This window comes from Mauremys mutica, chromosome 16 (genome assembly GCF_020497125.1).
Source record: "Mauremys mutica isolate MM-2020 ecotype Southern chromosome 16, ASM2049712v1, whole genome shotgun sequence".
NCBI classification, from domain to species: Eukaryota; Metazoa; Chordata; order Testudines; family Geoemydidae; genus Mauremys; species Mauremys mutica.
In genome coordinates this window covers 9052666-9077745 of record NC_059087.1, presented here as the reverse complement: position 1 = coordinate 9077745, position 25080 = coordinate 9052666, and the positions used below count along the sequence as shown (strand labels likewise).

General features: G+C 52.6%; 1 protein-coding gene across 22 annotated transcripts in view; it reads left to right on the top strand.

Moving 5' to 3' along the window:
• Positions 1-25080, top strand: part of NCOR2 (nuclear receptor corepressor 2) — a 404125-nt gene that overhangs the window by 300118 nt on the left and 78927 nt on the right. For all 22 annotated transcript variants that reach the window (XM_044990015.1, XM_044990019.1, XM_044990017.1 and 19 more), the window contains 3 exons: positions 1878-1940; positions 14271-14413; positions 22305-22452. In XM_044990015.1, coding sequence (XP_044845950.1) covers positions 1878-1940; positions 14271-14413; positions 22305-22452 — 354 coding nt within the window. The remainder of the gene's footprint in view (positions 1-1877; positions 1941-14270; positions 14414-22304; positions 22453-25080) is intronic.

Below are 25080 nucleotides of genomic sequence, written 5' to 3'. Positions count from 1 at the left end.
ATAAATTAGGTCTGTAAATGCGGCTGAGTCTTGTCTAAACCCTGGACTGTGAGCTCTCCAGGGCAGTGACTGTCTGTGTGTGTGTATAGTTCTAGCACGGTGGGGCCCTGGGCCCTGTTTGGGGTGCTTAGGCATTGTGCCGATAGCGGTAGGGAATAATCCCAGTCATTTAGGACATGGTTCCTCCAGAGGTCTCCGGTGGAATCACAGGCGGGGAGAAAAGACAGCTGACAATAGTAAAGTGACCAAAGGAAATGGGCTGATGTCACTGGCGTGCCGAAGCAATCAGTTACATTTTCTGTCTCCCCAGTAGTGATTTAATGTAGGTTGGCGACGACAGTTACTGCATGTTAAAGTCCCATTGAACATTAGAAAACAAACAAACCCCCTATCCTGTGGTTTAGCTGCAGCTCCCAGCAGACATCTGTTACGTAACTGCTCAACCTCAATAAATACCATTAATCAAACCCAATAGGCCATTTATCTGACATTTATTTAACATACACTAACAGTCTTATTAAAACTCAATTAAATGCCTAGTCAAGTGTGTTTGGGATACTTAAAGCAAATAAATCTTGAAGCCCTGAATTTGCCGATGGAGGGGGAAAAAGAATTCCCAGGTATTGATTTCTTCTACCAGCTGAGCTAACATGTGCTGGCTGGATCTCTGTGGGGACTATATTTCTAATGGAGGAAATGACCTGCAGTGACTTCCACGAGGTGACACCTGCAATCTGGTGCAGTCAGCTGTGAAGGAGATGCATTCTTCTCACTCCCAGGCCCTGGTACCTAACAGGTTGTGGGCATCAGAGCTGTACTCTTCCCCCTCCGGAGCCTTGACAAGCTTCTTGGAGATGCTGCTTTTCTTCCCCACCCCGTCCTTTAACCTAGCCTGTCGGCCCAGTTTCCATTTAAAAAGGACGTGGTCTAAACCTCTCTCCTCAGTGTTGAAATGATGCTCTGCCTGTTGGCAGCTGAAATGGAAATCTGTTTGCTTACTGGGGGCTTTCTGTCTCTGACTCACATACTGGTTTGTTGTTGTAGGGTTTGCTCACGTGTGCCAGGCGGCCAGCAGGATTATTTCAAAGTGAATATATTACTCAGGCCCACATGGAGCATGGGGGTGGGGAATATAAGTGAATGGTGGGCATAGCTGGCACCCATCTCTTACTGTGCTGGTTGGAGGGCACGGTTGCATCCAGGCCTCCTGAGAGTCGCTGTTGCTCCAAGGCTCTCGTTGGGTGTGAAGGTGAAGCCGATGTAGCCCAAGGTGCTGCATGCAGTCTCTGGAAATCTCTGATCGCCTGGGTATTGCACCATCAATCTGAGCGCATCAGATTTGCTGACGACTGGTTCCCCCGGCTGACTCTCCACTCCCTGGGGGTTGATCAGTATCGTTGAGATGACCACGGCCCTGCAGCCGGTCTGAGTTCTCAGCTCTTGCCACCCCCGGCGACAACACCTCTCCACGCGATTAGAAGAAAATCAGTAGCTATGTCCCACCTTTGTGCTGCGGGACAAGGGCGAGTGGGACCAACATATCACTGGCAAAATGCAGCTTCCCTAAGGGGGACTGGCTTTGTTTTCCCAGCCCAAAGCTACCTTCCACTCAGACCTTCCCTCGGTGTGACAGATACCATGCAGGCTCGGCGATATTGGACCTGGCACCTGCCTGTATCTAAGCCTGGCACGGAGGCTTGTGAAGCACTGTGGGGTGCTCCGATGAAAGGCGCTATCCATGTACGGTGTATTCTGATCGGCGTGGCTGGCATTTGGGCGCTAGTAACCCTCCTGAGATTTTCTGGCTCAGTTGCTGTGTTTCGTACGTTTAAATCCCTCTCGCCGTGACCACTTGGTTCTGTCTGTTTATTTTTCAGCTTCTTTGGAAATGAATGAAAGTTCTCGCTGGACAGAGGAAGAAATGGAAACGGCCAAAAAAGGTAAGACACAATAGTTTGTTTTTTTTCTCCATCTGCCAGTCCTGTTGGTCTGGAAAGGAAGCCAGTCCATGGTGTTAGATGGTACGCGCCCAGCAGAGACAGCGTGGGTGTGTTACCACACTGAATCTTGGGGGTCTGATTCTGCTCTTCTTTACACTGCTTTCACCCACTGTGTAAACCCATTGACTTCAGTGGAGTGACTCCTGATTTATGCTCGATTTAGGCGAGCAGGAACGAGGACCTGTATAGTCTGAGAAAAGTGCCTTTGTGTTTGTTTTGGTAACAAACTACAAAGTTGGCAGCAAGTTTGGGGATTTTGTCAGTGCATGCTCCAGGAGTCATGCGCGATTGATTTGTGTCATGGAAGGACAAGGTGTTGTAGCATTGCCCAGGCTCTGTGCTGGAGTGAGGTCACTGCAGGAGATGGCTGCATGGCCAGAACTCGTGTCGATGTCGACCTGGGAGAGCAGTTGGTGGTTTGCAGGCCTGGGCTAGATAGCTGGGGTTTAGCTCTGTGTCACGGAGTTGAAGACTAGAAGGGATCATCTAGTCTGACCACCTGTATATCACAGGCCAGCAAACACCACCCACCTTCACACCAAGTCCAATAATCAGAATTAAACCAGAGTAGTCTCCTTAGGCTATAATAAACTATTGTGTGCCACAGGCAGAAAACTGCAGGGACCAAGGTGCCCAGTGCCCAAGGTCCCTGCAGTGGCAGGAAATTGTTTTAGTGAGATATACCCAGCAGGTAATCCGTGATCCATGCAGAGGAAGGTGACCTTCCACCCCTACGGTTCTTTCCAGTCTGACCTTGGGGAAAATTCCTTCCTGACCCCGAATTTGGGGTCACTTTCTGTGTGTTCGTGGTTCACACGTGGCCCCATACATGGTACATACCCAGGGTACATGCCCGGTAAAAGGCATGTACCCTGATGCCCATGCAGGGGGATTCCCATGTGTAAAAAGAGTAGAAGATAACCCCCCTGGCCCATAACTGCACAATTGCAATAGCCCACTAATGACAAGTCAGAGTTTCTGATCTCTGCTGCCTCCTTTAGAGGATGCACCGTTGTTCATAAAGCGACTGCCCCTGCTACATCATCAACTGAGAGCCCCCAGGCCCCTGAATCGTACTTGCAGATGGGGATTCTCCTGCTGAATGCCGAGACAGGGCCGTCCCTTTTACCAGGGCGAGGCTGCTGGCCAGAGGAGGTTTGTTTTGCATCCTGTGGCAGAGAGAGCCCGTCGCTGAGACCGTTGTGTAAATGTGCTGAGTGTAGCAGGCTCCCCTGGCCACTTCCCCCTCGTTTGTCGGGCTCCTGTGCCAAGATTTCTGCTGTTTAATTTTTTCCGAAGTCATGTCCTGTTGATCTGCGGTTGAGTTCCCAGCCAGTGCCGAGTGCATCCTGCTCAGCTTGCTCCCGCTCTTCTGGCCTGCGAGTAGTGTAGACGTGCAGCTTCAAATGGAAACGAGCTTCATTTGGGGACAGCCAACTTAGCCAGACCTGCTGGCAGGTGTTAGATCAGTTGGGGAAAAGCACCTGCAGGAGGCACATGGAGCATAGCCTCTGGCTTCTCCCGTGCCTGCAGCATCCTGGACTGAGCTTATTTCTAATACGAATACACCAGTATGTTTGGCTTGTTATCATTTGAGCCATTCTGACCCTCTGTAAACCCCTGGGCCAGTCTTGTGTACGGCCACGCGTTACTCTCTCTAGGCTCGTCACTTACTCGACAGGCTTCAGTCAGGCTGCCTGGCTGAGCTCCAGCTGCTGGGATTAGCAGCTGCCGGTCGGTGGATTTCTGCGGCACGGGTCACTTTGAGCAGCCCCCTCTTTCCGATTTGACTGTAGAAGAGCCATTTAGGCCTCAAGGTGGGGCTGTGCTAAAAGGAGCAGTCTTGGTAGCCACCCACCTAAGCCAGCGTGGAGGATGGAACTGTGGGGAGGTGGCATCCAGTAGCCCCAATGTCTGCCCAATTCGTATAGAAAGGCAGCAGGCAGTGCTCCAGCCTACGCACGGTTGGATCAGCCCACAGGAGTGTGGGGTTTGGTCTCCCCCGACCCCCTGGCCATTTGAATGATGTTTCCCCCACACATTGATCTGTGAAATAGCAAGGTTTCCATCACGGGTGTCTGCAGAGAAACTAAATTCCCATCTTGCCAGACCCCAGCCAGCTTCACATGGCATTTTCCTGCTGAGTGCACCCAGTGAGTTCGAATTCGCTCTAACTGGCACTTCCAAAGCTTGGTCCTCAGGGCCGGCGCTTCCATTTAGGCGACCTAGGCGGTTGCCTAGGGCTTCAGGATTTGGGGGGGCAGCATTTTGCCGCCTTTGGCGGCAATTCGGCAGCAGGGGGTCCTTCCGCGCTCCAGGACCCGCCGCCGAAGTGCCCCAAAGACCAGGAGTGTGGAACGACACCCCACCCCCCGCCGCAGAATTGCCGCCAACCACCGGGAGCGTGGAAGAACCCCCGCCTAGGGCGCCAAAAACCCTGGCGCCGCTCCTGTTGGTCCTAGAATATTTTTTTTAGCCTGCAGCCAGTTGGCATTCTGAACATTCAAAACGAACCTCAGAAGTCAGTCCCAGGCTGATCCTTCCAGCAGCACGTATGCCAAGGACCTTGGTTTGGGGTCGTAAAGCAGAGTAGTTGAATAATCTCTCCAGATTGCAATCTGAGGGAGCATATTCAACAGCACTTGCATAGCGATGCTAAAGGGAGAGATTTTAAGTAAGGGAAGGAGATATTATGGCTATACGGTGAGACAACAGTGAGGAATACCATATTATTAAGTTAACTAGGGGAACGAGAACCTTGTAAGGGTGAAGTTCTTGTTTAACGACACTTTTTTATTTTGTAGTAAACTTTGATTCGATAGTCTGCCAAAACGTACAGCGATTGATATAATTATGGTGCCGTGTGTTCTGGTATCATCGGCTTCTTCCATTGTGACTGTGATTCAGAGGCACAAGCAGGCGGTTTTGATTAGCTGTAGTTGCTCCCGGAGTTTACCCACCACCTAGTCCAAAAGCAAGTGGGGTGAGAGTGAATCCAGTCCCCTTGGGGCTTCAGCCCCAGCTTGGACCTGATGGAGTGTTCACTGCAGGATGGTTTAGCCTTGCCCCGGACCTGGGAATGCTTAGCGAGCTGCTAGGTTCGGGGGATTTATCGAAGAGCTCTAGTAACCATTCTAGATGCAGCTCAGGGCTTTCCCCAAAGCTTTAACATGTGGTTTTACTTTGAAAAGGGACTACGTAATGCTGGCACCTTCTTACTCACCAGCTTTTCCTCCCTGTGCATCACTGAGGCTCAGATCTGCTGACTTCAGTGACAAAAATAAGCTTTGGCCACTTTTCAGTCCTGCGAACTGTGCTGGCTCTGCAAGCCTAGGGCTAAGGGGTCTGTCCTACTTTGTGCATCAGCCGCTCCTGTGCAAAGACGTGGAAAGCAGTGGATTGACACAGGTGAGGCCATACTCTGAGGACAGTGGGTGGCTGTGCAGGTGTTGTTTGGCCTGCAGCACCTTTAGCTCAGGAGATGATGCACAAGACGGGAAGCGACCCCCACTTGATTCTCGGATAGCCAGGCTGAGTGTTCAGGGCTGGCAGTTAGAAACACCAGCCTTTTTACTAGTAAACTAGCACACGCATTGATATTAAATGAATTCAACAGAGGTCCACATGAAGCCGCCTTCTGCTTCGCCTGCGTGTGTGTGGAAATACACTTCATTGCGTGCGTGTGTATGTGCAAAATGTCCAGATTTCTGCTCGGTTGCCCCTTCCTAGCACTAAAACCTTGTGCTCTTGCAAGGAGCTGTCAGGTTGGATGCAGGGTAAGCGGCAGTGTAACACTGCGAAGGCACAGGGTATGTCCCCTGCTGCAGAGAGAACCGCTCACCAGCACACATGCAACCACCCACGCTTGCTCCGTTCCAGTGTAAAAACCTGCTGCCTGAAATAAAGCTCGGAAAGAGAAGCTGTGTGTCAGCCTGTGTAGTCTTCGGCTCGCTCCCCCTTCCAGGAGTGCTGTGGGCTAGCCGGGAGGCAGGCGTGGGTACTGGGACATCTCCATCCTTGGAGGTTTTTAAGAGCCGGTAAGACAAACACCTGTCAGGGATGGTCCAGATAATAGTTAGCCCGGCCATGAGGGCAGGGACTGGACTGGATGGCCTCTCGAGGTCCCTTCCGGTCCTATGAGTCTGTGACAGGGCGGTACAGGGGTAAGAGCAGTGGAAATGAGCCCATTCAGCGTTAGGTGATTCTCCTGGGCAGGTCGAACCCTTGTGCTGGCAGGGGAGCACCGCCAGGTATCGGGGGCCAAATCAGATACGGGGGCCAAACTCGCTCCAGGGGATCCCTTGCTTCTGCGAAGCATCGAATTGAGCAAGAGCATAGCCTGGCCCTGCCTAGACCCAGGGTAGCCTCGTGCACTTCTGGGGCCGGTGGCCGGGGGCAGGAAGGGGCAGGCGGCTTGCTCTGCTGCGGCCCCCGCTCCAGCCTAACACGCGCACGGGGCGGGGGCTAGAAGTGCTTCGCTTCCTGTGTTAGCGTCCGCACGGCGGACCCGTCAGAGGCGAGGGATCTCCCCTCCCCCAGCATCTCCTTTGTAATGCTCATGTATCTTTCAGCCTCCTAATCCTTGATTAGAGGTGGGGCCCGGGCACTGATCTTCACACCCGTCAGTCCAGAAGCAGGTTCAGGCGGGAGAGGTTGGTTCAGCCAGTTACAGTAACGGGCGGGCTGCAGAGTTGGGCCCTGGCTCTGCGCTTGCCTACGATCCTGGTCCTGTCCCACCCAGGGGTGGCGCAGGCCCCGTTGTGGTTTGTCCTGGCATTCTCTTTGCCCGCAGTTGTGTAGCAGTCCAGGTGGGGTGGCGGTGGCCTGCGGAGCTGCTCTCTCTGTGTCACGCTGGTCTCTCTGGCACGGCATGTGTCGTGTTTCTTCGCTAAGTAGCAGAGAAACCCCTGGGTCTGCTCAGGGAGCGTCAGCACGCGAAATACAAAGGCCTGTCGGGGGAGCGGGTTGGTAATGACTGTAATTTCCTGCCTACGGTTGAGTTTTGAACGGATTTTTCCTTTAACGGTAAGGGAGCAGGAATAGCACCTCAAGCAGGTGATAAAACAGCCAGATTGTGCTCTAGCGGCTGCTTCGCGCTGCCTCCCTTCTTTGGGAGTAGCCCTGGCGAGGAGGAGCCGTGTTTGCCCCAGAAGACGGTAAATGTCCCTCTCAGATTGTGGATGTCGGAGGGAAAACTGGCTCCTGCCTAAGGCTCGGAGACGGACACTGCCTTTCCCTCAGCCGGGCCTCAGGGGACGAGTGGCGCAGAGAGGGCAGCGAGGTCAGAGTTCAGCGGGACGAAGACGTCAATCCTACCAGCGGTGGAGTGGGCCGCTCTAGAGTTCTGTGACTGAAGCGACTGGAGTAGGCCGATGTAGCCAAATCACCAAGGTCTCTCGCTGACTGATGGGCTGCTGCTGCTGTGTAACAAGGAGGCTAACTTGGGTCAGGGAAGATGTGGAGGGTTAATAGAAAACACGGTGAAGCGTTAACATGGCTGATGTCCTAGAAAGCCCCTCAGTAAGGGGAGACCTGGGGTTAACATGGGCCAATCTCCTGTGAGCTATTGTCAAGGGAGAAGAGGGAGACCACACTAAAGGGGAACTCCCTGGCCATCGCAGCCAGGGAAGTCTGCAGCAAACCATGGCAGACCTGCTCGGTTTGCGGCACTGTGCTGTGCAGAGAGATCACACAGCGGCCGCAAAAGTCACCCCATCCCCCCGGCTGTGAGCACCCCTCTCTTAGCAAGGGCCGGGAGATTCTCTTGTGAGGATGGAGAGAGTTTCGTTGCAAGTCTCCCTCGCAGCAGCAGAACATTTTACGGACGCTTGAACCGACAGACTTGGCAGGAGCCAGAAGCTCATAGGAACAATCTGGATCTCCAGGCTGGTTTCTGAGGAAGAGTGGCCCAGACGGCGCAAGTCACAGCTAGCGAGAGCTGGCGTTTACCGAAAGTATTGCTGGCCCTCTGTAAACACCCTTGGAGGAACTGCCATGGCGTACGTTTGCTGTGTGCTGCGCGGAGAAGTCCCTGCTACTCTCATTGGCCTGGAACCGGGAGTCCTGTGTTCTGTTCCAGGCTCTGCCACTGATGTGCTCTGGGACCTGCTTCGTGCCTCAGTTTCCCTACCTGCAAAACAGGGCTCATAACGTTCTCTATAGTCACACACTTGGTAAAGCACCGTGTGATCTGCAGGTTAGTTTGGCTTGTGGTGGAGCATAGTTTTTCAGAGCACTGCGTCCAAACTTGTGTACCTTTCAGACTGCTGTTGGCGGGGATGGCTTAAACTTCAGTTCTGTACACACTGCCTCTGTAGTGCTGGCCGTGGTCGGAGAATCCCAGCCTCTTCCCAGTAACACTCCATCCCCTTGGCTGCCAGGTTCACTGGACAGGCTGCTGTGCTTGCAAACCCGTGACGGTCTCCGTCAGCTGTAGGAAACGGTTAAAGGAGCACGTGAAGGGAGACGGGGTCAGAGGGGTCTTGGGAGGGGTGTCGCACTAGGTACTGTAGCGCTTTTGGGATGAGATCATTTTTTGAAGTGTAACCTTGATCTGTTAATCCAGTTGAGAGCCCGTTAAGGGACCCTTTTGTGGGCTCGCTCATGCGTCGTCATTCTGAGAGGCGAGACCTGGGTGGGGCGAGGGCAGCCATGCTGGAGAGCCGGGGGAGAAATAATCGAAAAAGGCTGTGACTGTGGAGAGCTTGAATGAAAGCCACGCTCCCCGCAACGCTGCTTTCCTCTCAGTCTCTCATGCTCCAGAAACCGAGTGCGCTTTAAAGTGTTCTCGCAGGTCTGCACACTCCTCTTCCTTCCTGCCTTTCTTTCTCAGGCGCTCCAGCCTCAGTTTCCACAGACCGGGGGAGGAGACTGTGCCCACCCCCATGCAATCCCATCTGCCAGGGCTGACCGCGCAGCCAGCATGCTTGGGGTGTGCCTGCCTGTCCCTGTCTCCCCTGCCCTTGGGAGGGGCTGAAGTTATCCGACCACTTGTTGGTCCAGCGTTATCTCTGCGCTCTGTTTGTTTTCTCTGCCTCCTCTCCCGGGAGCCCTCTGACCTTGCCAGATGGTAGCGACCTTCAGTTGAAAACCGAGGCAGAGGGGAGACGTGTGGGGAAGGTCCGGTCTGGTTCAGTAGAAGTCGAATCTGGCTCGCACCTCCTCAAAGAAAAGCCCCTTTGATTCATTTCAGAGCAGAGGAAACTATTAAGCAAAGCTTTGTTTTCCTGGCTCACTCCCCCTGCTGTTGACATTCAGATGAGAGAGCGAGCGCGAGACAGAAAGTGAGAGAGAGAGAAAGGAAGTGGGTGCCAAGTTGGCCGCACCCCTGTCAGCTTGGGTCAGTGCCACGCTCGTTATTAATGCTCTGTCTAGAGGTCACATTCAGACAAACCGAGCCTCTGGGTCAGCCAGAGGAAAAGATTAGAGCTCGTTTGCTGCTCCGCCGCACACCCACGGCACCGATCTCCTCCCGGCCCGCAGCTGGCAGGAGGGAAGCTGCAGCGCTCGACTGCTTTTTTTTTTTGTTTTGTTTTTTGTTTTTTGGCAGCATTGGGCATCTCTTGAAACTGCACAGACTCTCCTCCCCGTACCCCCGGGCTGCTGAGCGAGGAGGTGAGACCGGGGGGGGGAGAGAGAGAGAGCGCCGGGGGAGCAAAGCAACTTCAGTCCACCTTAACAAACGCTGCGCCAGGCTGCTGGGAAGCGCCGAGGAGCTGAGCCCGAGGAGCGCCCAGGGTGCCTCTCGCGCCCCAGTGGGGCAGAGAGCACTGAGGACGGAGCATGTGTTCAAGGCAATTTCTTGCGTCAGGGTCAGGCGCCTCCAGCTTTTAAGACCTGGTTTTAAGTTACCGCGCAGTAGCTGCCCTTGCTGCCCAGGGCTCCTAAGTGCCGGAGCCCCCAGGATTTAAAGAACCAGCTTTTTATTTTTTCCCCTTCCCTTTCTTTGGCTGCTGCGAGGGAGTGAAAACAAAATGAGCGGGGAGGATGTGAGTCAAGAACTCCCGGCGCTTGGTAACAAACTGCTCTGCCGCGCGGGGCTTTGAAGAAGTGCTCTCCCTGTTTCTTCTGGTCTGCCTGCCGCATGCTCGGAGCAGCTTTTCTGGCAGGTGAAGCTAGACTCAAAGAATGTAAGTACAGCCATAGGGCAGTAATGAAATGCTGAGCGTCTGGGGCGAACGTTAAGGATGGGGCGAGCGAGTGTGTGTGCGTGGGCGCACTTCTGCACACACCTATCCTCTCCTCCTCGCCAGTCAACGCAGGGCTGATTAAGGTCTGGTCGGCTGGTTAGTCAGAGTTTCAGTTGTGGTGCTAAATGAGTGTGTGCGTTTTGTGAGAGACAGACCTGCGTGTGGCAGGCGTGTGTGATAGAGACGGGGGGGGGGAAGGGAACAGTGACGTGACGTTGCTCAGCAGAGCATTAGTGGTGCCTGGCGAGTGGCCTGTTCCCCAGCCAGATCCAGGGCAGCTGCTGGCTGCACCCGCCCTGAGAGTACAGATAATTATAGTTTTGGGAAGCAGGTGTTGCTGTTTTGTTCTCTTGCCTGCAAAGATAAGGGCGTCTGTCCGCACTGGTTTGATCCTGCAGGGGGAAGGTCTGTCTGTGCTTTGGAAACATGCAGCCTCTTCCTCATGAGATAGACACAGACACCTGCGCGGCTCCCCTCCTGCCGGCTGGATGCTTGCCTTCAGGCCCGCACCATTTGCATGAGTGGAGACCGGGCACACCGCACGCTGTCCCCAGCAGGCGATGGGAAGGGCGCCAAGCTTCACAGGGAGCTGGGCCTCGTGGTGCCGCTGGAGCGGGTGACTTTAAATTGAACAGGCTTCAGCACAGCCTTGTGATTGGAAGTGGCCCTGCAAAACCGCTGGGCGCAGCACACCTGACGAACGAAAGGGCAGCTGAGCGACTTCTTACGTGCAGCAAGACAAGGTCAAGCTGCACTTGGAAATAGAGTGAGCACGGACGCACCCCGGCACAGTAACAGCCATTGCAATTAGCACATCCTGCTGCCCCGTACCGTGCAGCACAGTCGTCTCGGAGGACAACACAATCGTACAGAGAGTGGCGCCTGTTGCGGAGGCAGGAACCATTGTTACTATTCAAGGCCCTTGCCCGAGATGTAGCTTACAATTCTGGCCCGGTCTGTTACCCTGGGGATTAAGCCCTCCAAGTAGCAAAGAGTGAATGGATTGATTCATTTGTTTGTTCTGGAAGCGACGATGAATCACAGTGCATGGGGCTGGCCTGCTTTCCCCGGCCGTGGTTAGCCGTCCCTGGGGGGGGGGGAAGGATCTCGCTGGCTAGTGTCTCTCAAGGTTGGTGGCAAGATGGATTTCAGAAGTCCCAGTCGAAAGCAGCAGCAGCCGCCGAGGTTGTGGCTTTAAATGGATCAGCGTTGGGAGTTGTAGAGCAAAAGCTCAAACCCGACTCTTCTGTTGCCCCCGCTCTGCGGTGCACGGCAGGTCTGTTACATGCAGCGCAGTCAGGGCTGCAGGGCCATGCGAGGGTGCAGGATATGGGAACTTGCACTCGTCGTTCCTGGCTGGGCTTGGGTTCACCTGGAGCCGGTGGGTGTTTATCCGAGGGCCGTTTGGCCCGGGTACTGGTTGGCATCTCTTTGGGGCAAATCCCACGCCCCTCTCTCCTAGCCGGCATAGGGCCCTCGTCTGCCATGGAGCTGGTGTGCTTCTGCTGCCTGGGATTTGGGGATCACTTCACCCCCAGTGCTCCCTGTGCCCCAGCCCTGTGGGGGTATTTAAAGCTAGGACTGCTGGCTCTGCAGCTACACAGCTCACCTGCCCACCTGGACCCAGGGTGCCAGTTCCTACTCTCCAAGCGCCTGCGCTGATCCCAGGGGGGCACTGCTGCTTGAGCTGTGTGCACTGGCACCAGGGTTTATCCCTTAGGATGTTTTATTTGTCAACTTTGGGATTCACAGAACCAATGCAGCCTTTCTGGAGTAGGCCCTACACATAAACAAAGCCGTTGCTGGTTGGTTCCTTTGTTCGTTGCTAGAGCACGTTTAAAGGGAAGTATTGCGTGGGTCCTAAGGACATGCCAGGGGCTTCCCTGTACTGTGAACGCGGACTCTGCCTGTGATCTCGTCAGGGCTCTCAGGCTAAGCCTGACCAGTACGGGGATGGGGGACCTTCAAGGAAGCCCCTCCAGTGCTGCAGGAGGGTCTGTGTCTCTTTGCACCAAGAGAACCCCAGCCTGGTGGCAGAGGTCTGTGCCGGAGGGGCCAGGCCCAATGGGCAAGACAGCTTTTGCCAGTTCATTTTGGATGCTTCGCGTGTCCTTAAAATGTTGCTTTTCATGGGGCTTGCGATAGCCCCTCTTCGCCAGGCGTGTTAGAAAGAACGTGGCAAGCGGCAGGCAAAAGGCAAAGGAACGTGGACCGACGCAAGGGCCGGCCGGTCGCAGTCCCACTGACAGCGCAGTTTGGAGCCTGCTGGAGCTGTGCAACATGTCTCATCGCCAGGGCTTGCGGGCAGCCGGATGGCAGCTACCTAGCAGGCCAGCCCCAGCCCAGCCTGGCAGTGGGGGAGGCGCCAGGGTCTCATGGACATCTCGGTGGGTCCGAGGGAGGAGCGGGGTTAGGCTAGCTTATTGACATGCAGGCAGGGGAAACCTTAAAGAGGCCACACACCCCTGATACAGAGCTCCCCGCTAGATGCAGCTTTGAGGCCGTTGGGCAAACGAAGTCCCCAGACGGGCAATCCAGCATGCGGGAAGGACACAGACTTGTAAGAGGGTAGCATCCTGGTTCAGCTGCCCTGGCAACCTGCACAGTCCCAGGGGGCAATACAGGGGCCACCAGGGGCTATGATGGTCTGCTCGGGGCTGCAGGGTGCTCATTAAGTGAATGGCCCATGGCACCCCCACCTCAAGCTGGTGTGGATTCTCTCGCTCCCCGCACCTTTATACACTGTGAGTTCAGCTGGCCTCTGCATTCCAAGGGGAGGCTGGTAATTTCCCTGCTTTTCCTGTGTTTGGCCTCCTCCCAGTGCCAGACGTGTAACTAAATCTTTGGCAGTGCCCCAGGTTTCTAGATCTTTCACTATCCAGGTTTCTCCCTCCTCGGTTCAGCTGGCCTCTGGTTTCTAGTGGCAGCGTTAGCATGTCTCTCTCCACAGTGCCTGTGGCAGGCATATTTCTCTGTGTGACCATCCCTCTGTATTGTACTGACTGGACCCGTGTCTATTGCGTATAGCGTGTGTATGAAGCAGAGCCCTGCAGTAGCATTGCACAGAGGAAGAGTGGTCCAGTGGTTAGGGCAATAGCTGGGGAATCAGGAGACTGGGGTTCAGTTCCCTGCTCCACCAGGAACTCCTTGTGCGACTTTAGGTAGATCACTTAGTCACTCCGTGCCTCAGTTTCCCCATCTGTAAATTGGGATAATAGCACTACCCGGTCTCTCAGCAGTGGGGGGAGGATAAATACATTAATGATGGGGAGGGGTTTAGATACGATGGTAATGGGGGCCATGGAAATACCTTGGCTGCTGATTAGCTCCTTCCTACCTCCATGCCCCCCCTAGTCCCGACAACTATCCTCCATTCATGCATCCTGGTGCCGCTCCATCTGCCTGCAGTTGTCACCCCTGGCTTGATGCCTGACCTGAAAAGCTTCTGCATGTGAGCCCATGATTAGCACTGATTTCCCCCCCCCACCCCAACACTTCTCTTTCCAGCAGTGGAGTTGCCTGGGTGAATACATCACTGCACTTACGTCTCGGCTCCTTTGTTTGGGCCCCTCCTGGCCGTCTCTGCGTGTGCATCCAGCCCATCCAAGCCTGTGGGCTCCAGCTCTCAGAGAGTGGAGGGTACAAAGAGCCTTTCCCCATCCCCGTTAGCCCCCCGGCTAGGGACCAGCCATAACTGCAGCCATCAGGGAGGAGGGTACATGCTTTCTAGAGCAACTGGCTTCTTGTCACTCCCTTGTGGGGTGCTGTGACTGTGCTGCCCCCAACATGCCATAACGGTGCGGTCTGGCCGCAGAGCTGTCAGCATTGTTGGTAGATGCAGCTCCAGTGCGCTTTGTTCCCCGAGACTGCTGGGTCTAATGCTTTTCACCTGGAAAGAAAAACAGGAGCCTCTCGCTCATCCTCGTGGCCACGGAAGTCTCGCAGACGGGTGCTGGTGACCATATCGTCCCAGCAGAGTTTGCTTTGTCCAGGGGGAGTGACCCAGCCTCTGTGCACCGTGCCACCCTTGTGAGCGTTTATCTTGTTTTGCCCCCGTCTGATTTTATTTTCCTGGTTGCAGGTCTCCTTGAACATGGGCGGAACTGGTCAGCCATTGCCAGGATGGTGGGCTCCAAGACTGTGTCGCAGTGCAAAAACTTCTATTTCAACTACAAGAAAAGACAGAACCTGGACGAGATCCTGCAGCAGCACAAACTAAAAATGGTAAGCAGCCCGCAGCAGCCCGCTCCAAGCACCACAGATATTTCCCAGCAAACAGTGACACAGCTTCTGACGTTCCCAAGTCCAAAGGGAAGTTTTTCTTCCCTGAGAATTTACTGGGTGAAAATCACAGAGCCCAGGCTTCAGCTGATGGCTTATAATGAGAAAGGAGGCATTTGTCCTTCGGCCCTTGGTATTTTCTGGCTAGGTTGGGGGCCCCTGTGGGACGCAACGACCAGGTCTCAGACGCACACGTGCTACTCAGTGAGAAAAAAGGAGATAGAAAGGAGGGAATAGCCATTGTGTATTGTGATGCGTAGCCAGATTGTGATCCCAGTTACAGCTGTGTGAATCCATTGATGCCAGTGGAGTTGTACCAGTTTACCCCAGTGTCACAGAGATCAGAAGTGGGCCCAGTAATGCTGTTCATTTCCAGTGCAGTCTTCCACTAGTGCATGTCTCATGGTGGCTCAAGCACCGAGTATAAAGAAATTAATTTCAAACTGACCACAAACAAACAACAAAAAACAAACCCCACGAGGTTGCCATCCCGATATTAGAAGGAAGGAGGTTGATTCCCAGAAAGAACAATCATTGGGACATCCAGAGACAAGCATGGTCCAGTGGCCTGGAGTTCGAATCCTGACAGACAGGAGTTCGAATCCTGACAGACATTTTGATTCTTTCCATGGCCCGGGGCAAATCACTTAACCTTTCTGTGCATCAGTTTCCCTGTGGTAGAAAGGGGATGATAATTCTTTCTTCCCTCGCAAAGTCCACGGAATGAATTAATTGGCGTTTGCCAAGCACTCTGAAGATGCAATGCACCACTCCAGATCTGCTAAGTATTATAATTATCATTTCATTTGCAGAGGACCCTGGGGTTCCGAGCTTCCTGTCTAATAGAATTCACATGGCGTAACCCCCCAAGGAGTGCTTTGGAAAGGCAAGGGACGATGTTCAATACAGGAATCTCTCCAGCAAGCTATTACAGTGCGAATAAAAAGACAGGAAAGCACTCAGTGACTCAGCCAGGAATTGAATAGCCTAGTCACTCTATAGGAACAAGAAGTAGAGCGGGCAGTGGTGACTCTTTTGATCATTTCTCCAAGCTGAGAGATACTCCTGTGTTCCTATGTTTCACTCAATTGTGTTAGAAACAAAGCAAACAAACGGTACAAAGAAAACAACAAAACCACCTACCTAAAGAATGGGATGAAACACTCACACACACAGGCAACCTCTCCGAATAGAGCTCTATGTTATAAAGATCTAGTGTTCGTTCCTTGGGCGAATCGGAAGTAAGATCGCTGAACTCAGTAATAGAATCGGAGTTGAGTAGATTAATTTACTCTGCTTCCTAATATTTCAGAAATTGCACTGCATGGGCGTTGTTCTGCAGAACCAGTTTTTCCCTCATCCTTTTCTCCCCCATTCATATTGTTCACTAGCGCGTGCAGTTTAGATCATCATCATCATCTAGTCTTTTAAGCGCTGGGGGCTGTGGAATTTAGGTTTTGTATAAGAACAATGAATGCTCAGCTGTTATTTATTGGGTTCTATTGTTTTAGGCAACAGCAGATGTCATAAAACTGAATAAAATAAAAGAACAACTGAGAATGAATTTCCACAGACTTTCCTTCCTAACTCCTAAATATATTCACAAATAAACCAAACCTCTTGATCGTTTCCTGTATAGAATCTGGGCATGCAAAATAGTCAGCTGTGACCGCCCTCCCAGTGGAAGCAGTCAGAGGTCAGGCCAATATGTCATCAGGTAATTTTGCAGTGAAGTCTCTAGCTTATTCCATGACCTGGATGTCAGCAGCTATTACTGATCTCCCTGCAGATAACGTACAAGGAAACGGATAGGCTCTGCATTCCCAGTTTTGCTAGAATGTTTATTTAATTTAAGGAGGATAAACTCAGTGAGTAACGCTTGTTAATTTCTCAAATGTAACTTGTTTATGGTTTGTAGCCCTGTTGCTAGGATAGGTAGAACAAGGGTTTTGTTACAAACTCACATCTCAGCCCAGCTTTGCTGAGATGTCTAGAAACCTTCAAGCGAACCAGAGCCCAGTTTTGGGCAGACCTGAGTCGGTGTATGGTTTAGCCTGTGCCAGTGCGTGGTTTTGAATGATAGCCAGATGAAATTCACTCTTCTGGATGGTTTCATCCCAATGAAACTTGGTAACGCCAAGTGATCTTCAGCTTAAGTCTGAGGGTTCATTCAAATGTAGACTCTAAAGCACGGCCCAAGGAACGTGAGCCCCATGCAAACCAGGACCACAGCAATGGTCTGCACGGAGCCCTGCATCCCCAGTTTGCCATGGCTAGCACAGCTGTAGTCTGCACTCGTGCGCAGTGGGTGTGTTGGCCAGCGGCTGGAGATTTTCAGGTACGGCTCTCAGATCGATGGGCGTGCATGCCAGAGTGTCAGTCACGCCCCGGATTTGCCGGTGCCCGTGGGTTACGAGGGCGCATCTTGGAGCTTGGCCTCTGAAGGGAGGCTCAGAGCCCCGGGCTGAGAGACTTTTGTGCTAGTGGGGCTCACGTTAGCATGCAAAAAATAACTGTAGACACTGCAGCTTGGGCTGTCAAGCCTCCTTTCCCCCCACACGCACACTTGAGAGCCCAAGCCACAATGCTAGTGCAAGCCCCGGGCTGGGAACCTGTGAGCTTGTTCTGCCCCCCGGGGCACCTCCCCACTGCCCAGTCAGAAAGCAGGGCTGTGGCCGCTCCATCCTGTTTCTCTGGGGCGTGGATGGCCCATGGGCTTCCACAGCTTCTCCACTCATGCCGTGCTTGGGGCTTGAACTTGAAGGGCTGTCCTTTTCCTACAGGAAATAAACCCCACCTGGAGAGCTGCTGAGAGATGGATTTTGTATCCTGTGTAGCCCTGTCTGCCTTTCAGCAGAGCTGTGCAGACTCCCAGACGTCCCTCTGTCACTGACTTGTGACTGGAGGAGAATCCTCCTGGCAGTATTGGATTAAGACAGGACCAAATAAGCGGGGGCGGGGCTCAGATTTAACAGCTCCACCCCTGGAAATACAGGTCTGGAGCTGTATATTGACAGCCACCCCACTGAGCAGGGTCCCAGCCCAAGAAACACATCGGAGGGGCCCGTGCCTCTGATTAGGGTTGAGTCACGTTACCTTTACGCCTCATTCTAAGTCTCTGCCTCTGGGCGTTTCGGCTCAGTTCTGTTGCAAGCACCTGAGATCTGTTCTTGGCATCAGCCTCAGTTAGTCCTGACCGTCTGCGCGCTGATCTCGTGTTTCATTAACCACAGCAGTCAAGGGGAAAATGGGGCATTGTGATACCGAATGTCCTTTCAAGTTGCTCTTTTCCTGAGCTGTCGGAGCTCAGAATCTCTCTCCCCGTGTGGGTGTCTGCCACTTCTGCTAGACTTGCCTGAGGCCAGGGAATAATATGGCTCATATTAACCTATCAAACTGAAGGGTCCCTACAAGCCCTTGCAAGATGTCCACAGGACACCCAGCCGTGCGCGTTCCTTGATCAATTAAGACGGAGCCTGCTCCCTGTTAGATGCTGCCTCAGAATCCGGACAGCTCCTAGACAGGCAGGATCCTAGTGCTGATCCCCGCGGGAGAGAGCTGCCCTTCTCAACCTGCTTTCTTTTCGGAAGGGGGGGGATGAGCTCTTTTTGCTGCCCTGGAGCCACTGTAGGCTGGGGACCCCGTTCACTCACTCATCCCATGGGCTGAGGGAGAGAGTTAGGCAGATCCGATCGCCCTTTCCTGTTGAAAGGCGGGCTGTCCCCTTCCGTGTGTGTCTGGGCTGTGACTCCCAGCTCTGGAACAGAGGTCACGATTCCTCTCTGCAGGTGGGGCCCTGTGGGGACCGCTCCCCCTGCTAACATGGAACCTGACCCAAAAGCCACTGAAGTTGGAGCAGGACTGGGACTGACACTGGGTTATCGTACTGGGCGAAGGTCAGCGTTCGCTGCTAGAGCGCACCGTCCTGTGACCCCGGCCCGCTGGCCAGATTTAGTCCACCCTTCTGGGGTAATGGAACGTCCAACGTAAAATGGTCCAAGGTCCTCACAAAATGGGCCCCACCCCTGCACCTTGTGAGCCTCACACCCACACTCACACCACACCTTGTGGGCCTTCTCTCGGGGCTTTCTACTGTGTCTGTCCCCTTCTCAGGGGCCAGGACTCCCAGGGTTTTCACCTCGATCCCCTAACAGAAATCCCAAACCCAAAGTATAACAAACTCAACCCAGATTCTACCCGTGGCCTCTCTTCCCTCTCTGCAGCAGTGTTCCTCCACTGAGCACCTCCCAAGGCTCCCTCCCTGGTCCTCCAAACCTGCCCTTTGATCAGGGCTCACCACTCCACTGCTTTGTCTCTCTCCTGTCCTCGGGCCAGACGTCCCCACTCAGGATCCCTGGGCTTCCTCCTATCTCGTCCCAGAGCCTGACTGCAGACTCTGTCCCTTCTGCACTAAACTTCTTGCTTACCACCCAGCCCCTTCCCCAGCTGGCTCTCTCCCTCTACTCCAGGTGCCAACAGGTAACACAACTGGCCTCTCAGCTCCCCATTAACCCTGTCAGGGCCTGTGTGGGGTACACACTCCATCGCAGTTGGCCTGAGCCCCACTTCTGATCCCATGACCCTGCCACGCTAATTCGGGAGTGCTGGCGTCGTGCTTTTAGGGAAGGCTGAGACAGCTGCTGATGGGGCATAAATATAGTGACTGTTCTGTATCAGGAGCAGGGCTTTTTAAAGCCGCTTTGGCTGCTCGCTCCGTGTCAGGTGGTGATCCCGTGAGGAGGCCACATTTGTCCGGGCTGCTCCTTTCCCTTCTGGGGCAGATGGCCCAGGATGATGTCACACTGGCAGGTTGTGTCAGCTGTGTCCTGGCCACTCAGGGTTGTTCCGGTGGGAGGGGGGGAGCGGGGAAGGCTCCAGTAACACCAGACAGCTTGGAGAGGCGGTTGAGAAGAACTGCTGATTCTCACCAGACTTGGAGACAACCTAATAGGGCTGGCTGGAAGCCAGCCACTGCAGCCACCTCAGACGCCTGGGTTGGCCATTCTCCCCATAGGAAGTGGAATGACACACTAGGCACTGTGGAGTGCTAGGAAATGACCTCCCGTGGGAGAAGTTCAGGGTTGGGTTTGGTTTGGTTGATTTCCCTTTTGACATAGATGTGCGTAAGCCAAAGACTGCAGCGGAGTCCTGCTTGAGCTATCCCATACGTTCCAAGGGAAAAAAACCTCTAGGACGAATCTAACAAGTCACTTTGAATAGGACACACTGTACGTTGAGCACCAAGGAACAGAATGGATGTGCAAACCACTGAAGTACTGATAACAGGTCTCAAACTGAGCCCAAGGGACCAGAGCTGCTCGGTTACATACCAAAGAAAGGATGGAACGCCACGTAAAAGCATTTAATTCCTGCAGCCGATATGAGCTTCACCTTACCGTCATCTCATTTATTTATTCTTTGTATCTAGCGCCCTTGGATTTGGAGACCTACTGTGCTGGGCACCGTCCAAACGCATCGGTTCTATGGACAACCAAATTTTGCCTTTAATGCTAAATTTGACCGAAGCTTCTCTTCTCCCCACTTTCGCTGCCATGTGAACTGAACTAATGTCAGATGATCCATTGATCGCCCATCAGGGATTAGGGACCCATTGTGTTAAGATAGGCCACCCAGACCCCAGAAGAGCTTCCAGTCGAAGTACATGATGACAGCAGATGGGCTGAGTTTGATGGAGTTACAAGGCGATGGACTTAGAGCAGGGATGAATTTGGCTGGATATGCCTTGACCAGAACCGAAACCTTAAAGCAGAACGTTTGTGCGTGTGGCTTGAGCCTGTCACTAGGTATGTCCCCCCACCAGCTCTGCTTTCTGGATTCAAATTGCTTCCCTTAAATATCTCACCTACGCAGTGGGTCTCTCGCAGCCGCAGAGCCCTGCTTGCTGGAGCGTTCATCTCTGCTGCTTGTCATCTAGTGCAAACATAAAAGCCAAGTCTGGTGTTGATGCAGGGGCTTGTTCCCAGCTAATTTCCCAGCATAAGATCCCACTCGTCAGCTCGGCTGAGTCACAGACACATGAGTAAGAGAGGCAGTAAGGTGAAGAAGGCTTTGCCATAGTAACGCAAGAGCTTTGTCATCACATTAGCATTATCTGAAGCCCTAACTACGAGCTGCTGCTTCAGACAATAACATACAATTATTGAATTGTTCCCTTGGCACAAGTTGAAGCTCTGACAAGTTCTTCCCGGGGGAGCGGAGATTGCGGAAAGAATGGGGTTACCGCAGAAGTGGGTGGGTCGGGTCAGGGAGCTCTTTGGTTCCATGTGTAATGTCTCAGCTATCACGTAACTTCTCAAGTGCTTCCACCCTCTCCTGCCCTGTTCGATACAAAACGGTTCAAACGGTAGTGTTGCCAAGCAAAAGCAGTTTGTGGGGTGTTTATCCAGTGGTTTTTGAGTTTATAGAGAAAGGGGAAAGGTATCAGACCCCCCCAACCTCGAGATCCAAAGGCAGAGTTCGCATTGCTGCTGCAGCCTTCATTTTCCATCCACTTAAATGCTCTAAGTACGTCATTCGAGTGGGGCATGCGGAGGGAGCAGCAGGTGACGGGCATGTTCCTACTGGTTATATTTATTTCCGTAATGACACCAGGAAACATTAGCAGAGATGAGACTCTTGATTCAGGCCAAACAGTTTATTGGAAGTGTGTGTGTGTGTGTGTGTGTGTGTGTGTGTGTGTGTGAGATACGTGTTTAAAGAGGAGAAGAGAGGGTATTGCTTTGTGGTTCGAGGAGGAAGAGAGGGCGAGGAATCTCAACTCCCAGATTCTGCTTACTGCTCTGCTGCTCACTCGCTCTGTGACCTTGGGATAGTCACTCAGGGCACAATTTTTCAAAAGTATCTACTAAATTTGGGTGTCCAGCTCAACTCACCCGGCACCTGATTTTTCCAGTGTGCTGAGCACTCAGAGTGGCCACTAACTTCATTTTAAGACGTGGGTGCCCGAGCGTGTCTGAAAATCAGGTCCCTTTAAGGTGTCTCAAGTTGGGCATCCAAAAAATGGAGACACCCACGATGTTGACTAAAGTTTAGTCATCTGTAAATTGGCTTAATAATACAGTGATAGATATTACAGGCCGAGTTTAGTTTTAAAGATGGCCTCAATTTGAATTAATTAACTTCTTGATTGTAATTAGGTGTCTTGAGCTCTGAATTGCTAGCACACCAAATTGTGCTGTTAAAAAGGAGACCGGTTTTATCTTATCACATGATTGTTTGCAATGCTTTCCTGCTCTTACACTGCAGTATTGTGCAAAGATGAATGTTTTCTTGTGAGCCTCTCCCTGTCCAGCAGCCTCCGAAGGGTGGCGTGCCACTCAATTAGTAAAAGTTTCTCTGGGAAACTTGAAGGGCTGGCACTCTGCATGTGTATGCCAACTGTAGAGCAGATGCATCCACCCTAACTCCCATTGAGTAGGGCATTACTCTGTAAGTAGTTCCCATGAGTGAGGCGCACCACTCAAAGTAAGGATGGCAGAATCTAAAAAATACATATCGATGTGATTTCCCCCCCCCCTTTCTCACTGCCCCCCACCCCCAACTCTCAAGCTTTATTTCAGAGACAACCCTTGCCTGGGGATTAAAGTTGCTCTTTCTATCATGTTATGAAGTCTGCCCTTCTGCAGTGCGGTCACTGATAAGGACTAGCAGTGATAAGGGGGTAAAGAGAATCCAAGAATACGCAGTGTTTTATGTAGCCTGTTTCCTTCTTCCCATTGAGGAATACAGGGAAAGCACCGGCCCTGCAGGCCGAACTCTGCCTTTAGTTACTGCCGAGGGGTTAGTCTTTGACCCTTGACTGCTTCTCCCGCAGGAGAAAGAAAGGAACGCAAGGCGGAAGAAGAAGAAAGCCCCTGCCGTTCAGAATGAAGAAGCTGCCTTCCCTCCCACGGCAGAGGACGAGGAGATGGAGGTATCTGGGACAAGCGGCAATGAAGAGGAGATGGCCGAGGAGGCGGAAGGTGAGGCCTTTGAGGGGTGACGGCCATGGGGGAAATTGGCTCAGGTTTGTTTGCTTCATCCCTGGACCCATGGCTGTAGCCGAGCAGCCCTTTCCTGCCAGGGCAGGTGGCAGGAGAGGCGTTTTCACCCTGCAAATGTCAGTGCTTCCATGGGTCTCCCTGGTAAGAGTATCTCCTGGGCGGGAGGAGCGGCGTGGCTCTGGCACCCTAAGGATATGCGAGGGCGACGCTTTCACACTGCACCGGAGACACGGAAGCGCTGACATTTCTGGCTCCTCCAGATTTCACGGTCGCAGGGACTGTCCTCGGTTACAGCCCAGGTCTGATTCCCGGCTGCTGAAGGTTTATTTGTGTGAGGCCATGAAGCTCCATACCCTGGTCAGCTGATAGCCAGGATGCCCTCAGGCTGCGGTGGGGGTTGTTTTGATAGGGGTTTTGATTGGCAGCTCCAGTCCTCTGTCACCAGGAGTGGGAGAGCACGCCCAGCGCCAGCCTTTCCCCGCTGCCTAGCTCCGGAGAGGTTACCCGCAGACAGGAGCTTTATTGCCGCAGCCCATTTATGCTTTGGCCTCTTTCTTAGGCTACCCTCTGGGAACCCAGCTGGTGCTGTTTTGGGGGATGGAATTTTTGTTAGTTTCACTTTCAGTCACTCCTGCTCCTGGCCCAAATTGTCATTGCCACCCTAGTAGGACAAAACCCTGTATCCTCCGACCGATCCCGTACCACTGGGCATCTCTGGGCTGGTCATGGGTGTCATCTTGCACATCCTTCGGTTTTCCATCACCCTAGCAAAGAGTCCGCACTGTGATTGGCCTCCAGTCCCCACGTCGCTAGGCCCTGTGCACATTTTGTAAATCAGATTGGGTTTCCTTTTAAACAAAGGCCTGTTCACGCTGCGTGATCCCCAGCAAGGTGTGAGGGTTGGAAAGCAGGTGCCGTGCAGGTTGAGGGGGGCGTAGGGGCAGTCGTAAGGCAACGTAAGTGTCACTATCCTGTCCGCTGCCCCAGGCTATGAGTCACCAAAGCACTTGAGCATGAGGCATAATTTAAGAACATTCTTAAGTGCTTTGCTGAATCAGGAGGGGTCTTACTCACATGCTTTAAGTGAAGCCCAGGCTGAAGTGCTTTGCTGACTCAGATCCCCCACGAATGAAGCAGCAGGAGGGCTGGTAAAGCCAAGATTGCCCCGTTCTCTTTAGGGCATCGCTTTTATGACTTTTCTGACCTAAACAACAAACACCCCGTGACTTCTGCTTCGGAAAGTCCTTCTTCTTCGTGGCAGCAGCACATTCAGTAGCTGCTAAGCCACAGGGTCAGCACACCTCTGCATTTTTTAATATCTTCTTTCAGGCAGGCAATTTCCACTCTCCCATTTGAGCAGAAGAAGGGGAGTCAACTGAAAGTGACAGTTTTAGCTATTTCTAGCTCAGGAACCTCAGCCGCGAGTTTGGGAAAATGTGTGTAATTTACGGCAATGGTCCCATTTGACTTTTGTCAAAGTAATTTAATAATTTAACCAGCAGTGCTGGCCCCATGCTGAGCCCTGGCCTTGGAGACCAGGCTAATGGGACTGGAAATTGCAAATCTTTTCAAGTCATTGTTGAAAGTGACTCATGATAAGGCAGGTGCCAGGTAAATCTGCGCTGGATGATCTGTGACTAACAGACCTGGTGTAAGATGTGGTTATTGCTCTTTGTGAGAGCTGTTCAGAGTAAAACCATGTGTTTTAAGATGAAAGACTTGAAGACAGATCTCTTGACACACTTAGAAGCTTTACATTGTAATGGCTTCAATTCTCATCTCTTATTCATCCTGTGAGGCAGATGAGACTCTATTTCTGAAGTGGGCTACTGAGCTGAACAAAGCTATAAGCCAAGTGGATGAAATGTCACGGAGCAGAAATGTCAGAGCAGCGGGATGCTTCAGCAGTTTGCCTAGCTCCCCTGTGACATTTGGGGATGCATTTCGGCGTAATGAATACTGACCGGAGGGGAGGGCTTTGGATGAATTTGTTGCTTGATTAATTGTCTGTGTCTGAACTACCTGGTTTGCAAGCGCAAAGTGTACGTATGGATCACCTAACGCTTCAATGAATGGGCCTCTTATAGCAAAGTCAGGCCGGATAACTAACTGCAGGATGCACCTCGCCAGCCAGTGCACAACTCATTTGCAGTTCAGCTCCCCACGCTCGCAGCAGGTTCGCAATATTGGGAACGAACCCATGGAAATCTAAAGCCTGACTGAACCAGAGGCGAAATACCTGCGGATATCTCTTTGGCCTCAGCAGACCCCATTTCACTTTGGGAAGGGAAGCGGGTGCATTTCTGAGCGAGGCTTTGGCCAAATACACCATAAATCTCTGTCCGGCCTAAATACTGTAAATTCCTGGCCCATCGTCCTTGGGTGACTGTTTCACTGATTTATTATAAGTAAATAAACATCAGGGAAGGCTGAAATTCCTATTCCTTGGGGCATTTTTCTGCCAAGAAAGTGGAATACTTTCGATGTGCTCAGACGTAAAGCTATCAGAATACTGTTCCTCTGCGTCCATCCATTTTGGATACAACTTGAAAGCCTTGCAGACTGATACAGATCTGTGTCTGGAAGGAGTCCCACCTTCCCTCCCAT